This window comes from Heptranchias perlo, chromosome 5, assembly GCF_035084215.1.
Source record: "Heptranchias perlo isolate sHepPer1 chromosome 5, sHepPer1.hap1, whole genome shotgun sequence".
Taxonomy (NCBI): domain Eukaryota; kingdom Metazoa; phylum Chordata; class Chondrichthyes; order Hexanchiformes; family Hexanchidae; genus Heptranchias; species Heptranchias perlo.
Window position 1 is genome coordinate 68,298,001 of NC_090329.1, and position 15,719 is coordinate 68,313,719.

The window sequence follows — 15,719 nt, forward strand, 5'->3', positions numbered from 1 at the left end:
CCCCCACTTCTATCTCCCTTTTATTTTCCGAGACGCCTAAAAAATGGGCCCCACAAATTTAGCAATGGACTGAATGCCCGTGCAGATTGGGTACAGGCTGTCCCACTGCTAAATTGGTATGTTTTGTACCTGTTTAATGCCTGAAAAACAGGGGTAACGCATTCCAATTTCAACCCCAGGGAGTTTTACCAAGTCTAATTTGCCTTGGGAATGCTTGAGGCTGACACTGGGGCCTGGATTTAACTCCCCCCACACGGCAGAAATCGATTGTGATTCTGCCACCTTCCCGTTGTGTCCCGATGTTAACCGGCTCCTTTGAGCAGGCGAGCAGGACACCCACAAGAAGGCATTGGGGTCGTTCTTTAAATATGCAGATCGGGACCCAACTGCAATTTAAGTCGGAGGCCTAAACGGGGCAACAGTGAGGTTGTTAGGCCATACCTGTTGGGAGCTGGACTGTGGACCAGAAGAGGCCCAGGCAGGTAAGTTTTAACAATTTGCTTTCAAGCTTCCTTGTGCGCCAGGAGGAGAGTGATCTTGGGCCTCCCTGATCACGTCCTGAGCACACCCCCCACCCCTACTTTACCCAACTGCTGGGTACTGATTCTGTAGGTCCCCGACTGCGGCCTTCTGCCTGCGATCTTCGGCTCCTGCCCACTGGCTAGGTAGTGCATCTGGCTGCATTCGGGGTGGGACACTGATGAAAGTTATGGTAACGAGGCCTAGCCATTAAGATCGGCCAGGCCTCCACGTCTCCAGACTCCCCGAGTGCGATGCCCATTTCGGGGCTCGCACGCACTGCACCCACCGCTCCCCCTTTAAAATCGGGGCCTGGGTGCCTCAAATTGAAAGTGTTCCACTCACCAGCGCTATCATTCCACACCATGATGGTCACATAAAAACCAGAAACCATGATTTTACAGAATGACAATTGTGAAAATTACCCCAGTTTCCAAACCAATTATGTTGAATAATGTTTTTTTGCTTACTGTATTTTGGTTTTCGAACAGGGATTTGGGCACAGCTTGAGCTTTGCACATCTTCAGATAGGATGGCCAGTTAAACGCGTCTTCTTTGTATCCTAGAACAGGTAAAATTAACAGTCAACGTCGCATGCTCACACATGTGAAACAGAATGACATACTATCCACAGATCCCTATTTGTTCACAAAAATGGCATTAATTCCACAGAAAACAGCATTTACAGTGAGATTTAACAACAAAACCCAATTGGTCTTCTGAAAAGATTGAGCCTCACTCCATCATGACCAGTCATAATAGTGAGCCACATATCAGCTCGTTGGTTGTTTCTTAGCCCGTCAGTTTAGTTTATCCAAATCCTTTTGAAAATTATCAATTTCACTTGTAGCTGTCACCTGGCTGTAATGATATCTGGTGAATAAGAATGGACAGATATAGGGAACATTTAATTAGCCATCTCAGTGTTCCTACTCAAAAGTATAATTCCACTAAGAACAACAGTACAGGAGAGTGGAAACCTGCATACTCTGAGGGCTATTGTAGCTTGCACCTATACCAGGACTCCCACTACTTTCAGCTTGTAGATATATTCCTGAAATAAAATGTAGCATTGAATTTGTTGTTGTAGCTAAGAGGTTACAAGCTAGAATATGAAGGGTCTCATATTCACCTTCAATCCAAACTTTGTCTCTACAATATGAATTTGCTCTCCATCCTACTTTATGGCTTCAAGACCTGGGGCTCGATTTTCGCGTCGGGTTTCCTGCGGGTTTCCAGCGGGGGGGCCCCGAAAATCCCGATATCCGGTCACGTGACCGGATCGCGCCGAAATCCCGCCCACTTCCGGGTACCGCGCTGACGTGCGGGGCTGCGCGCGCAAGCCACGCTGGTGGGAATCCCACAGGCAATTAAAGCCAGCGGGGTTCCACTTGAGTATACTTACCTTGCTTGTTGAGGTCAGTTAATGAGCTGAAGCAGCTGTCAAAAGAGGAAATGTGGGATTTTAGGTTCAAGGCAGTGAGTTTCACACACTGGGGGAAACAGTCTCTCTCCAACCAGGCGTGTTGCAGCCAGCAGCCTGTGGCAGGTGCCAAGGTGCACTCCACGGGGGAGAGCCCTCACCCACGCAGGAGGCCACCGCGTCACATAGGGCAACCCCTGCCCTCCACCACCCCCCGCCAAGCCAGAGGACAGACCGACACGAAACCGCAGCCCCAGTCCGAGGAACCACCCACCTACCCTGCACAACCCCTCAGACCAACACCTGCCAGATGGGTGGTGCGTGGACACCCTCGGAGGACGAACAGCATGACCAGCCCCAGCAGCCTCGCAGTCCACGCCGTCCGCCTCGGAGACGTGGAGCCCCCCAACACGGTGTTGTTGCACGCCCACCTGCACAGCAGGAGGGAGGGCTACCGCAGGGAGAGACGCATCGCAGAGGGCACTACCCTCGCCACAGGGTCCACAGACCGAGGCGCAGCTCCCCGGACCTCTCCGAGCAGCAGTGCACAGGGAGGCGCAGATTCGCTCGACATGTAGTCGTGGAGATCTGCAGGCTCTTTCATGCCGAGCTGCTCCTGGCTGGCCCCAGCACCAACTGCTTACCTGTCGCTGTCAAAGTCACCACTGCCCTCCACAACTTCTCCTCCGCATCCTTCCAGGGTGCAGCCGGCTACACCGCCGATGTCTCTCAGTCGTCTGCGCGGAAGAGCCCTGCAAATACACCTGCACCTACTCTGCAGTAACACGATGGGTGGCATCAGTGGTGGGTCCTCATAGTGATACCCAGGAGCGGGCATTATTGGACACAACGGACAGGATTCGCGGAGACATGGCAGTGGTGGTGTCAATATAATGTATGCTGTTTGTTGCTCTGAAATTCAATATAGGTAACACCCAGGACAAACCCTCAGACACCCTTGTGCACCCCCTTCATGCTCACGACACGTTTGCCTTACGCTGCCTACTGCACATATGTGATGCATGCCCTGTGGCTGCAGCACAGGTGGTGGCAGGTTGAGTGAGGCTGGCCGTGAGGGAGATGCACGAGAGGGTGAGTATGGGATGGAGCAATGAGATTGTATGAGGATTGGGTTGCGTGTTAGTGGCAGGATGAGTACTGGCGAGGTGAGTAGGTGGAGGTAAGATGAGGATGGGGTTTGAGTGGGTATGAAGGGTGATGTGACAGAGTAGTGTTGGCGGTGCCGAAGGAGATGTGGGGTGGGGGCAGTGTTGTGGCAGACGGAGTGTAGGGGAAAGACTTCGTGTTCTCACTGCGGCTGACCTACTGCGGTCATTGCAGCGCCTCCTGCACTGTATGCAGGTGGGCGATATGTTGGTGGCGCAGGTGACCCCCTCTGCCACCTCGAGCCAGGCCTTCTTGGTGGCAGAGGCAGGCCGCTTCCTCCCGCCCGCCGGGGGGAAGATCTGTGTCCTCCCCCTCCTCCTCACCCCATCTGATGATACCTGGGGTGAGGCATCATTAAACTGGGAGCAGCCTTCCCCCTGGGCTGCTCCATGCTGCAATTTGTTCCATTGGTTGCAGCATCTGTCAGTGGAGGACTGCCCCTTTAACTAGAGAGCCTCCAGCTGACAGATCGTACTGCGCATGCGCAGCCCGACCGACGCGCAGACCAGCGCCGCGGACCCCGGAGGAGCAGGTAATTGAGTCCTATTAGTGTGTTGCCTGCTACGATCGCGCGGGCAACCCACTAATTTCGCCGAGCGTGTTGACCACGCTCCCGAAACCCAACCCGCCGGAAACCCGCAGGCCTGGTAAATTCGAGCCCCTGGATCCTTGTGAAAACTGACAAAAATGTTCACCACATATTGGTCCCGATTTTAGCACCCGCTATCGGGTGCGTTCTCGGCGGGGGGGCCTCGAAAATAGCAAAATCCAGGATCCCGAACGGATCCCGCCCACTTCCGGGTTCCACGCTGACATGCCGGCATGCGTGCGCAGCCCCCGCTGGCGGGAATCCCGCAGGCAATTAAAGCCAGCGGGATGCCACTTGAGAGTATTTATTTAGCTATTTCAGGTCATTAACTGACCTGATTAAGGGACTATGTGGGATTTTGGATCAACATGGGACTGTTTCCCACACTGGGGGAAACACTCCCAGATCGAATGGACGTGTTGCAGCTGTCAGCCTGTGGCAGCTGCAAAGGTCCACTTGACAGGGGGTGGGGGGGGGGGGGAGGGGAGACCCTCACTCATTGCAGGAGGCCACTCTGTCACTTGGGACAAAGTTTGGCCTCCACCACCCTCCTCCTGACAAGAAAAGTCACCAACCTGCACACTTACCCCGGGGTCCGGAGACATGTACCTACCTTGCGGACCCCCTCAGATGTACATCTTACGGATGGGGGCCGCCGTAGCTGCAGTCATGACCTCCTCGGAGGGCGAACAGCATCACCAGCCTCGCCATCCACGCCGTCCACCTCTGACACGTGGAGCTCCACAACAGAGTGCTGTGACACATCCACCTGTACAGCAGGAGGGAGGGCTACTGCAGAGAGAGATGCATCGCAGAGGGCACTACCCTCGCCACAGGGTCCACAGACCGAGGCTCAGCCTCCTGGACCTCTCTGAGCAGCAGTGCACACGGAGGCTCAGAGTCACTCGACATGTAGCCGTGGACATCTGCAGCTTCTTTCATGCCGAGCTGCTCCTGGCTGGCCCGTGCACCATCTTCCTACCTGTCGCTGTCAAAGTCACCACTGCCCTCAACAACTTCTCCTCCGCAGCCTTCCAGGGTGCCACCGGGAACATCGCCGATGTCTTTCAGTCGTCTGCGCAGAAGAGCCCTGCAAATACACCTACACCCACTCTGCAGTGACACAATGGGTGGCATCAGTTGTGGGTCTTCATAGTGATACCCAGGAGCGGGCATTATTGCACAAACCGGACAGGATTCGCGAAGACGTGGCAGTAGTAGTGCCACTAGAATGTGTGATGTGAGTTGTTCTGAAATTCAATAGAAGTAACAACCATGACAAACCCTCAAACACCCTTGTGCATCCCCTTCATGCTCACGACACGTTTGCCTTACGCTGCCTACTGCATATATGTGATGCATACCCTGTGGCTGCAGCACAGGTGGTGGCAGGTTGAGTGAGGCTGGCCGTGAGAGAGATGCACGAGGGGGTGAGTATGAGATAGAGCCATGAGATTGTATGAGGATTGGGTTGCGTGGTAGTGGCGGGGTGAGTACTGGCGAGGTGAGTAGGTGCAGGTAAGATGAGGATGGGCTTTGAGTGGGTATGAGGGGTGATGTGACAGAGTAGTGTTGGCAGTGCCGAAGGAGATGTGGGATGGGGGCAGTGATGTGGCAGACGGAGTGTAGGGGAAAGACTACGTGTACTCACTGTGGCTGACCTACTGAGGTCATTGGACCGCCTCCTGCACTGTGTGCAGGTGGGCGATATGTTGGTGGCGCAGGTGACCCCCTCTGCCACCTCGAGCCAGGCCTTCGTGGTGGTGGAGGCGGGCTGCTTCCTCGCGCCCGCCGGGTGGAAGATCTCTGTCCTCCCCCCCCTCCTCACCCCATGTATTGATACCTGGGGTGAGGGATCATTAAACTGGGAGCAGCCGTCCCCCTGGGCTGCTCCGTGCAGTCATCTTTGCTATTTCGTGCAGCATCTGTCAGTGGAGGACTGCCCCTTTAAATAGAGCGCCTCCAGCTGACAGATCTTACTGCGCATGCGCAGCCCGCCCGACGCGCAGATCAGCAGCGGGGAACCCGGAGGAGCAGGTAAGTGGATCCAATTAGTGCGTTTCCTGCTGCGATCGCGTGGGAAACCCACTAATTTCAGCGGGCGCGCTTGCCCATCCGCCGGGAACCCGCACCCCTGGTAAAATCGGGCCCATTGTGTCAATGTCATATTATGGGCATTCATTGGTATGAATGCAGATGTCACCTCAAAAACCAAGCTACCTTACAATGGGATCATGATTCAATACAGTGTGTACATTTTGAATGCTAGTGGCACAGTCTTTGTTATTTTTAAATATGCATCTATCTATCCTACTAAACAGCATTATTTGCCCTGCTGTACTTGCTATGATGTGGAGATGCCGGTGATGGACTGGGGTTAACAATTGTAAACAATTTTACAACACCAAGTTATAGTCCAACGATTTTATTTTTAATCCCACAAGCTTTCGGGGGCTTTCCCCTTCCTCAGGCGGTGTGGGGCCTTCCACACCGCCTGAGGAAGGGGAAAGCCCCCGAAAGCTTGTGGGATTAAAAATAAAATCGTTGGACTATAACTTGGTGTTGTAAAATTGTTTACAAGTACTTGCTATGGTGATAACTCGAAAACCAAACCTTCACATTCTTGCCCTTTTGTTCCTTATACTAATCAAAATCAGCTGGATGCTTTATTTTCAGTGCTGTAGAAACTATTTTGCTGTTTCAATCAAACTAGAATTTGAGATTTGAATAACCAAAGAAAATTGTCTAATTATTCACTATGTTGTCTCCTTTGCACGTTGTTCCTATGTATGATTTGCGTCATCCGAATTTCATTTGCTTGCTTCCTTCTGTTCCTTGGTGTCGGGAATTTATATTCTGAACTATTTATTGGTAATATTTCCATTAAGGGCCATTTATCAGTTTATGAATATAAACCTGTCAATTTCAATATCTTAAGGTTTATAACTTAACCAATTTTCACAAGTAATTTCTTTAACAAGACAATAGAGTCTTTCTAAAACAAGCATTTGATGAACTACTCTTATTCACACCTCAACCATCAACAATTTAAAAAAATGGAAATCCATCAATGAATGAGATTTCTTCTTCCTCCCAATTACACTCCATTTTAAAACTAGGTACACCAGAAACACTTATTCATCTATATTCCTGTCCACGAAAATCTTCTCTCAATAATTTTCATTCTTTTCACAAAAATCCGGAATGAGTTCCTCTTATTTTTCTGTTGAAACTGAACAAAAATTCAGCATCTTAATATTTCAGTATTAGCCAAAATTAATAATGGCTTCCCATCATCAAGCTCTTGGTTCCTTTGGAATATGGCTGTCCTGAAACATATATGGAAATGCCAGCAGCAAACTTGGGCAATTTTAAAAAATACAATGAGAAGTGATCTATAATCTTTTACAAAAAAATACAAACATGTTACATATTCAAATAGACTCCTCAAATTCCTCAACTATGGAAATGCTGCAATGTTGCAGATAGAATACAGAAGCTGGTCGTTTATACTGACAGTGAGGAACAGAATCCCAACACAGCACTTTAAAAGAAATCAAGCATGTGGTGTTTTAAAATCTACCCAAGCGCCTGCTTATTGTTTAGCCTGCCAAAAATGGATTTACGAACATTAGCAAAAAAAGTGAGGTCATTAATGACAAACTTGTGAAGCATTCCAGATGTACTCAAATCAAAAATTGAGTACAAGTTTAATAGTGTGAGTAGGTTTCACCCTGTGGGAGGGGACAGGCTTGATGAACGAGGTGGTCTTTTCCTATCCTTTTTCATATGAAGATAACAGCCACATGGCTTGGAGCTGAAATTCAGCTGTGAGGAAAATCACAAACACGTGGGGCACGATTTTAATAAGGCGGCGGGGTGGCAGCGGGGAGGGTCAACGGGCACGGGGCAAACGCGAATAATAAAAACTTACCGTTCCCCACACGATCGCAACTTAATTGGTAGCCATTAATCTTGTTTCCGGGTTTGCCGTCCGAAAGCTGTGCAGCAGGTGGACTGCGCACCCGGATGACAGACTGTCAGCTGGAGCGTTTAGATTGAAAGGGCCATTGCTCCAATGGATTTAGCTAGAGAAAGGAGCAAGAAGACACAACGGAGCAGCACAGTGGCAAGGCTGCTCCAAGATTCAGCGATGCCTCGCTTGAGGTGCTGCTGGCCGGGTTGAGGAGGAGGAGGGAACTATTTTACCCGGCCGAAAGGAGGAAGCGCCCTGTCTCTGCCACCAAGAAGGCCTTGCTCGAGGTGGCAGAGGAGGTCACCAGCAGGAGCAACATATCCGGCACTTGGGTCCAGTGCAGGAAGTGGATCATTGACCTAACTAGGTCAGCAAAAGTGAGTATACTTACTGATTCTCCTGCATTCTGTGTTGCACATCACCCGCCACCCCCCCTCGCAACTCATTCTGCACTGCCATGACTACTCCATCACATCACTCCTCACACCCACTCAAAGCTCATCCTCAACTTACCTTCACTTCCTCATCTACCCATTTGTGACCCCACTACTACCTCGCACCCCAATCCTGATCCAATGTGATGTCTCTGTCTGATACTCAACCTCTAATGCACCTCTTTCACGGTCAGCCTCACCCAAAGCAATACATTCATCGGCTGACCACTTCATCATCACTCACTCACATGTCTGTACTTTCTCCCCTTCTAGGAGAAGAGAGCACAAAATGCACGTGAGAGGGCGAGGACTGGAGGGGGGGGGCCACAACAAATAGTGATCCTCACAGAGGCGGAGGAGGCGGCCCTGGAGATCAGCCGCACCCTCGAATGCCTGTCCGTCGGGGACGTCAAGAGTGGCACCCCACAAACGTCTGGTGACACAACTTTAACATTCATCACACACAATATGAATTGATGTTAACCATGATTGGCATGTTCAACACCTCAGTATGCTCATCGCAACATGATACATCTGTGATGATGCTTAATATTGCCTTCTGTTCTCTTACAAGCCCTTCAACAACCGCAGTGACGGGAGAGGGCGATTCCTCAGAGGTGCTCCCGGCTCTGAGGGCACACCATCACATCTTAGTGAGCTATCCACCAGTTTAGATACTCACATCTCGGTGAGTCCTAGTACTTAGTTAGTTGGGTTGGCACCTGGTGAGTCACCACACATGTGAGCATAAGAACATAAGAACATAAGAAATTGGAGCAGGAGTAGGCCAATCGGCCCCTCGAGCCTGCTCCGCCATTCAATAAGATCATGGCTGATCTGATCCCAACCACAAATCTAAAGAACACAAGAAGTCGGAGCAGGACCCGGCCACATAGCCCCTGGGCCCTCTCCGCCACCCACAGGGCATTGACCGATCCGAACTCAGCTTCATGTCCAATTTCCTGCCCGCTCCCCATAACCCCTAATTCCCTTTACTTCTAGGAAACTGTCTATTTCTGTTTTAAATTTATCTAATGATGTAGCTTCCACAGCTTCCTGGGGCAGCAAATTCCACAGACCTACCACCCTCTGAGTGAAGAAGTTTCTCCTCATCTCAGTTTTGAAAGAGCAGCCCCTTATTCTAAGATTATGCCCCCTAGTTCTAGTTTCACCCATCTTTGGGAACATCCTTACTGCATCCACCCGATCAAGACCCTTCACAATCTTATATGTTTCAATAAGATCGCCTCTCATTCTTCTGAACTCCAATGAGTAGAGTCCCAATCTACTCAACCTCTCCTCATATGTCCTGCTCCGACTTCTTGTGTTCTTTAGATTTGTGGTTGGGATCAGATCAGCCATGATCTTATTGAATGGCGGAGCAGGCTCGAGGGGCCGATTGGCCTACTCCTGCTCCAATTTCTTATGTTCTTATGTTCTTATGCTCACATGTGTGGTGACTCACCAGGTGCCAACCCAACTAACTAAGTACTAGGACTCACCGAGATATGAGCAGACACTGGTGGCAGGGGCAGATGTGGAGAGTCCGCATCAGTGGGAGCACTCCTCTCCAGGCTCTGCTCAGCTGGACACGGATACTGAACCCTGGGGACCATCCTTTAAAAGGAGAATGATCGCGGGTCAGCAGCACATTTGCAAGGTACTTTAACAGGTACCACACACACACTCCACAATAGCGCAGAGGATGGAGGAGTCCAACTCCTGGATGAGTGGAATGGTGGCACAGATACGTGAGGGAATCTCTGAGATAGTGTCACAGGGAAGTGAGGAACCACTTGAGATAGTGTCGCAAGTAAGTGTGGGAATGTCTGCGATGGAGAGAAGGCTGGCCTCCATTGAGCTTCAAGCATGGCTCACAAATGAGTCCATTCAGGCCCTGACAACGGCCGTTTGGACTCACTGTGAATAACATTCTGCTGCCTCAAACAGGCAGACAGAAACTTTACAACTGGGCTTCCAAGGCATCATGCATGTCCTCCAAACTGTTCTCCAGCAGGGTGGTAGGAGTGATGTGGGCTTGGTCAAGGAGAGGGATCATGGCGAAAGGGGACATGGAAGTGGGGACACCACTCAAAGAGCTCCCACGTCTCACCCGTTGCCCCCCTCTCAACCAGTACCTGCAATGCTGCCTCCTCTCCAGGTGGCCGAGTCTGCCCCTACACAGGTGCAGGTGGGAGCAATCTTTGGCGGCGCCCTCACAGGCTCCAAACCCCAGAGGGCGTAGGCCCAAAGCATCTAACCAGTCCAGGCATGAACATGATCAACCTGCCACTACATTTCTACAGCCACAGGGGATGCACCATGTAGAAGCAGTAGGAAGAGAAAGGCTAAGGATTTGTGAGCATGAAGGGTATGCAAAAGGGTGTCTGACAGACTGTCGTGTTTTTCATTTATATTTGGTTTTTGTTAAAGTCACATTAAATGTCATTCTCACCACCACTAGCACGTCTTGCCCATTCTTGACTACTTTTTGTGATAGTGCCCTTTCATGTGCTTCATCATGAATGGCGACACTTGATGTCACCCAGTGGGTCACTTTACAGTGAGTGTATGTGTAGTTGCAGGACTGTTTTGTGTGTGGGGGAGGTGGGGTGAGGACTGGTCTCTCACTTTGTGATCTTATGAGAACTGTTCACATATGAGTGACTCCCTGGCCTCGCGAACAGTCAGGTGAGCCGCTGCTCTGCCCATGGGTTCGTCCTCCTCCTCTTCCTGCTGCTCCTCAATGTTCAATGCAGATGTGGATGTGGATACTGGATGAGGGCATGGGGCCTCCTCAACCGGCACCCCTCTCTGTTGCGCCATGTAGTGCAGGACACAACACACTACTATAGTGCGACCCACTCTCGCTGGTGCGTATTGAAGCGCTCCCCCAGAACGACTGAGGCACCGAAATTGCATGTTCAATTACAGACCTGATGGCAATGTGGCTATTATTGTATCGTCGCTGTTGTTCGCTGATTGGGTTCCTCAGAGGTATCATGAGCCACGTGTGCAGGGCTTGTCCCCGAGGAGCCAGCCCTTAAAGCTGTTTGGTGCGTGGAAGAGTTCTGGGATGTTGGATTCCCTCAGAATGAACGAATCATGGCAGTTGCCAGGGAATCTGGCACACACATCAAGAAATCTTTTACGGTGGTCACAAACGAGCTGAGCGTTGATGGGGCGATAACCTTTTCTGTTGATGAACAGTCCAGGCTCGTGTGGAGGTGCTCGGATTGCTATATGCGTGCAATCGATTACATTCTGCACCCGTGGGAAGCCAGCCACAGAGTGGAATCCCACTGCCCTCTCTGTCTGGCTGAGGTCGTCCATGGGGTAGTTGACATACTGCGAGGCCCTGCGAAACAAGCCGTCGGTAACCTGCCTTATGCAAACGACTGAGAGACCCCAGCAATGTCCCCGATGGCACCCTGGAATGATCTGGAGGCGAAGAAGTTGAGGGCAGTGGTCACTTTAACAACGATGGGTAATGAGATACAGCTAGGCCCAGCCGGGAGCAGCTCGGCATGAAGGAGGCTGCAGATGTCTGCGACCATCTAGTGACTCACTCTCAGCCTCCATGTGCACTGCTCTCCAGAGGGGACAAGGAAGCTGAGCCTCTATGTGTAGACCCTCTGACCAGGGTAGTGCCTCCTGCGATGTTGGTTCTTCGGCGGTTTGGAGCCGGGATTCCTGCCCGCTCCAAAAAATCCCGATTTTCTTTGCCCCCCCCCCCCGCCCTCAACGCACCCGCAGATTTCTTTTAAAATCGTGCCCATATTCTTTGTTGTTTCATGCTGCCCATTAAAGACATGGGGGGTTAAATTGGTTGACCCCCAAATCTGGGCGTGGTGCACAATTAACCTGCGCTCGGTGGTTCCAATGCAGGCTGCCTCCTCACTTACCTCATCGAAGCGCAGCATGGAGGCCTAGCTACGATGTTTGCAGCAGCTTTGCACTTCTCACCAGCAGGGTGGGACCAAATATCATGTGATTTGCTCGCACCTCTTAAAGGCAGGCTGAACCTCTTAAAAGCAGCCTGAACCTCTTATTTGCAAAAAAATAAGATATGGGTCCGCACAGAGTTCAGACATCGCACAAGTAAAATACAGATGCAGGTCCCGTCCCAATGTTTACAAACTGTTGAGTTATGTTAAAACATCGCATAAAGATTGCGCACTACTAAATCCCACATCCTCCAATCTGCACGCCAGATCTCACCAATCTGCTGATCTGAGTTTATACCAGGTCTGTGAGAGTGCAAGGTTCTTTGTTGATGCACTAGAGGCCTTGGTGCAAGAAGTGGACAGAAGGAGGGGCATTCTTTATCCGCAGTGGGGGGTAAGAGGCCCTCCAGACATAACTCAAGAGGCAGTGGGAGGCAGTAGAGGACGCAGTCAATGCCAGGCGCATAGCACCATGAACATGGATGCATTGCAGGAAGTAGTTCAATACTTTGACATGAGTGGTCAAGGTGAGTGAGGTCAACTATCAAGTGGCATCTCCTACCAACTGCATCACTAGCCGCATCCACTGCTCCATGAACTACACCCCCCATCATCCACCTACCAACAAACTCTTTCAATCAGTACTCAGCTCTTCCAATCAGAAGCTTCCTCTCACCCTCACACTTTACCACTGATGCAAGCTGCAGACCCACAGCTCACAGTTCACACACACTGGCAGCTATTCAACCATAACAGGCACATCACCCAAACATCCTGCAGGACACTCACCGACAAACTTCTCACTTTCTTGCAGGAAAAGGTGGCGCATAACAGGAGGCAACAAGTGGAAGTGGCATTTAGCCCCTCGAGCCTGTTCCGCCATTCAATGAGATCATGGTTGATCTGTGACCTAACTCCATATACCCGCCTTAGCCCTATATCCCTTAATACCTTTGATTCACAGAAATCTATCAATCTCAAATTTAAAATTCACAATTGAGCTCGCATCAACTGCAGTTTGCAGAAGAGTGTTCCAAACTTCTACCACCCTTTGCGTGTAGATGCGTTTTCTAACTTCATTCCTGCAAGTTCTGGCTCTAATTGTTAGTCTATGTCCCTCGTCCTAGTATTCAAGTATAGGAGACCTCCGAAAACAGGTACAAATGCATCAGCAGCCAAAAGCAATAATCCATCCACAAACCTGTAAATTCTGCATGGTCCCTTTAAATAAATAGCGCTTGTCGGGAGTCCTCCAGGCCGTCTAAGACATGTTCAGCTGGTCGTGGTTAAGACAGTGAGACAGTGCGTTGGCTGGAGCATTGAGTGCCAAAGTGGTATCCATCCCTTTAAATCAGCGTTGCACACTGATCTAACGCATATTCGTCTGCGCCTATGCAAACCCCTTTACTAAGTTGGCGTCCGGCGCATGTCACGCTAGAAGCGTGCACACGCATTCCGGACACCATTTTGGAACTTCAGGATGCCGCATAGCGCTTATACAGCAGGCGCTACATGGACGAATTTCTAGCCCATTTACTTTTCACTGCATACTCAGGCTTGTCGGGCATTAAACAGTCAGGTTGAAAGAGAACTTAATGCAAATAATTATTTAGGGTTATCTTTGTGGCATATTTGAAGTGGTCAATAACAACTTTTCCCCATGTTTAATAGTAATTTTAACGATACTTAAAAAAAATCTTGCAAATAATCCACAGAAACATGTCTGAAATTGGTTTGGAACTTACCTTTGGGAGGATTAAGCTTATGTCCAGTTTTCTCACACCATCCCACAGGGTGAATATCTGATGAGTCTGCATTTACCCAGAAGTCATAGCAATCAGAGTATTTGTCAAAGTGGAGCCTTATTCGGTAGCCACACACCTGCAAAGTTAGCTTATTTGTAAATCACACTTTAAGCATATCAGAAATTTACCATTTAAACTATCTTTTCTTTTAAACTGAAATTACACCAAATTCCGAGTAAGACAATTGTGCAATCAAGGGAGCGGGAAAGGGACAGCAAGGAATTTGGAATGGAGCCCAGTTTCATCAGGTCTCTGCCCCTTTTTTCCTTTTTGCAAAATTCCATCAGGAGGAGGGCAGGTACTTCTTGAATCCGCAAACCCACCCCTGCGTTGATGTCAGAAAAGAGAGCGGAACTGGTAGGATGACATCACCTACCAGAAATCCCAACAGTTCCATCTTCTTTGCTCCGAAAGCAAAGTACGCCTGCATGATACTCGATCTCAGTTTTGAAAGCATCAATTGACCCAGCATCCACAGCCTTTTGGGGAAAGGAGTTACAGACTTATACTACCCTTTGTGTGAAGAAATGTTTCCTGATTTCACTCCTGAATGGCCTGGCTCTAATATTAAGATTATGCCCTCTTGATCTGGAATCTCCCACCAGGGGAAATACTCTCTCTTTATCTACCCTATCAAATCCTTTTATTATTTTAAACACCTCGATTAGATCACCCCTCAATCTTCTATACCCAAGGGAATACAAGCCAAATTTATGCAACCTGTCCTCATAAATTAAACCTTTAAGCCCTGGTATCATTCAAACTATCAAAAAGAATCCAGTCCTATTCACTTCAGTAAGGCAGGGTCTTACTGTAGCTTAAATACTTTGTTGCTTTGTTTTTATGAATACAACTTTTTAAAAAATCTAGCCTGTCATGTTGCAAAGGTCAAAGTATTTTCATATAAAAAGGCAAGTTACTTCTGCATTAGTTGATCTTTTGCTGTTGTGTCAGGAAAGTATTTGGTTTTAATTTAAATAAATGTTATAACTTAATAACAAAAGTTAATAGTTTTATTGTTTTAATATATTTTCTTACGTATATACATATAAATTACAATAAAAATGCAGCCATTTTCTATACAGTACTTACAAACAATTATAATATTTATTTGCCACCTATGAAAATTGTTTATAGGAAGTCCAACAGCAAACTGATGAATGCCAAGGTCTGGGCCCTGGGTTCAAATTCTTGCCTCAGCTGACATTCCAATTCAACTTTCTCCAGTGGGAGAATTTCAATGACATTTTGCCAGGCCACAAGAAGGTGTGATCTGTGGTGGGGGGAGGGGGGAATGAAAATTTAAAAATATATAATTAGCAAACATTTACTGCATTACAGAAAGTGTGTCTGCTATTAGATAACAGAGAACATTCAACACCTCTGGAGAAATCTAGGGCTGAAACCATTCAACATCTTCAATGAAAGGGGGCAGTGTGGACATTAAGAATGATTAAGATAAAGCGATGTTTAATTTAAGATGAAATTCTCAAACCAAAAACATGTCTATTATAATAGGTAAAAGCATTTGGTAATGTTGTATTGTGTTCCTTTAAATAAAATTACTAATTACTGTTTAGATATCCCAATAAAAGGGCACTGTAATCTTGTGCCATATAGATTTGCCACTGCATAAAGAGATGACTTAAGAACAATGTAACTGTAATTGAACAACGGGTGGCCTTTAAGCAGGAGATGGTTCAAGTACAGTCTAGTTACATTCCCACACGGGAGAAAGGTAGGGCAAATAAAGCCAGAGTTCCCTGGATGACAAAAGAGATAGAGAGCAAGATGAAACAGAAAAAAGTGGCATATGACAGATGTCAGGTTGATAACACAAGTTAGAATCAGGCAGAATA

General features: G+C 48.7%; 1 protein-coding gene across 2 annotated transcripts in view; it reads right to left on the reverse strand.

Moving 5' to 3' along the window:
• The window catches only part of l3mbtl3 (L3MBTL histone methyl-lysine binding protein 3), a 181,940-nt gene that overhangs the window by 96,416 nt on the left and 69,805 nt on the right, over positions 1-15,719 (reverse strand). For both annotated transcript variants that reach the window (XM_067984557.1, XM_067984556.1), the window contains exons 9-10: positions 13,801-13,936; positions 990-1,081 (exon numbers count right to left, since the gene is read on the reverse strand). In XM_067984557.1, coding sequence (XP_067840658.1) covers positions 990-1,081; positions 13,801-13,936 — 228 coding nt within the window. The remainder of the gene's footprint in view (positions 1-989; positions 1,082-13,800; positions 13,937-15,719) is intronic.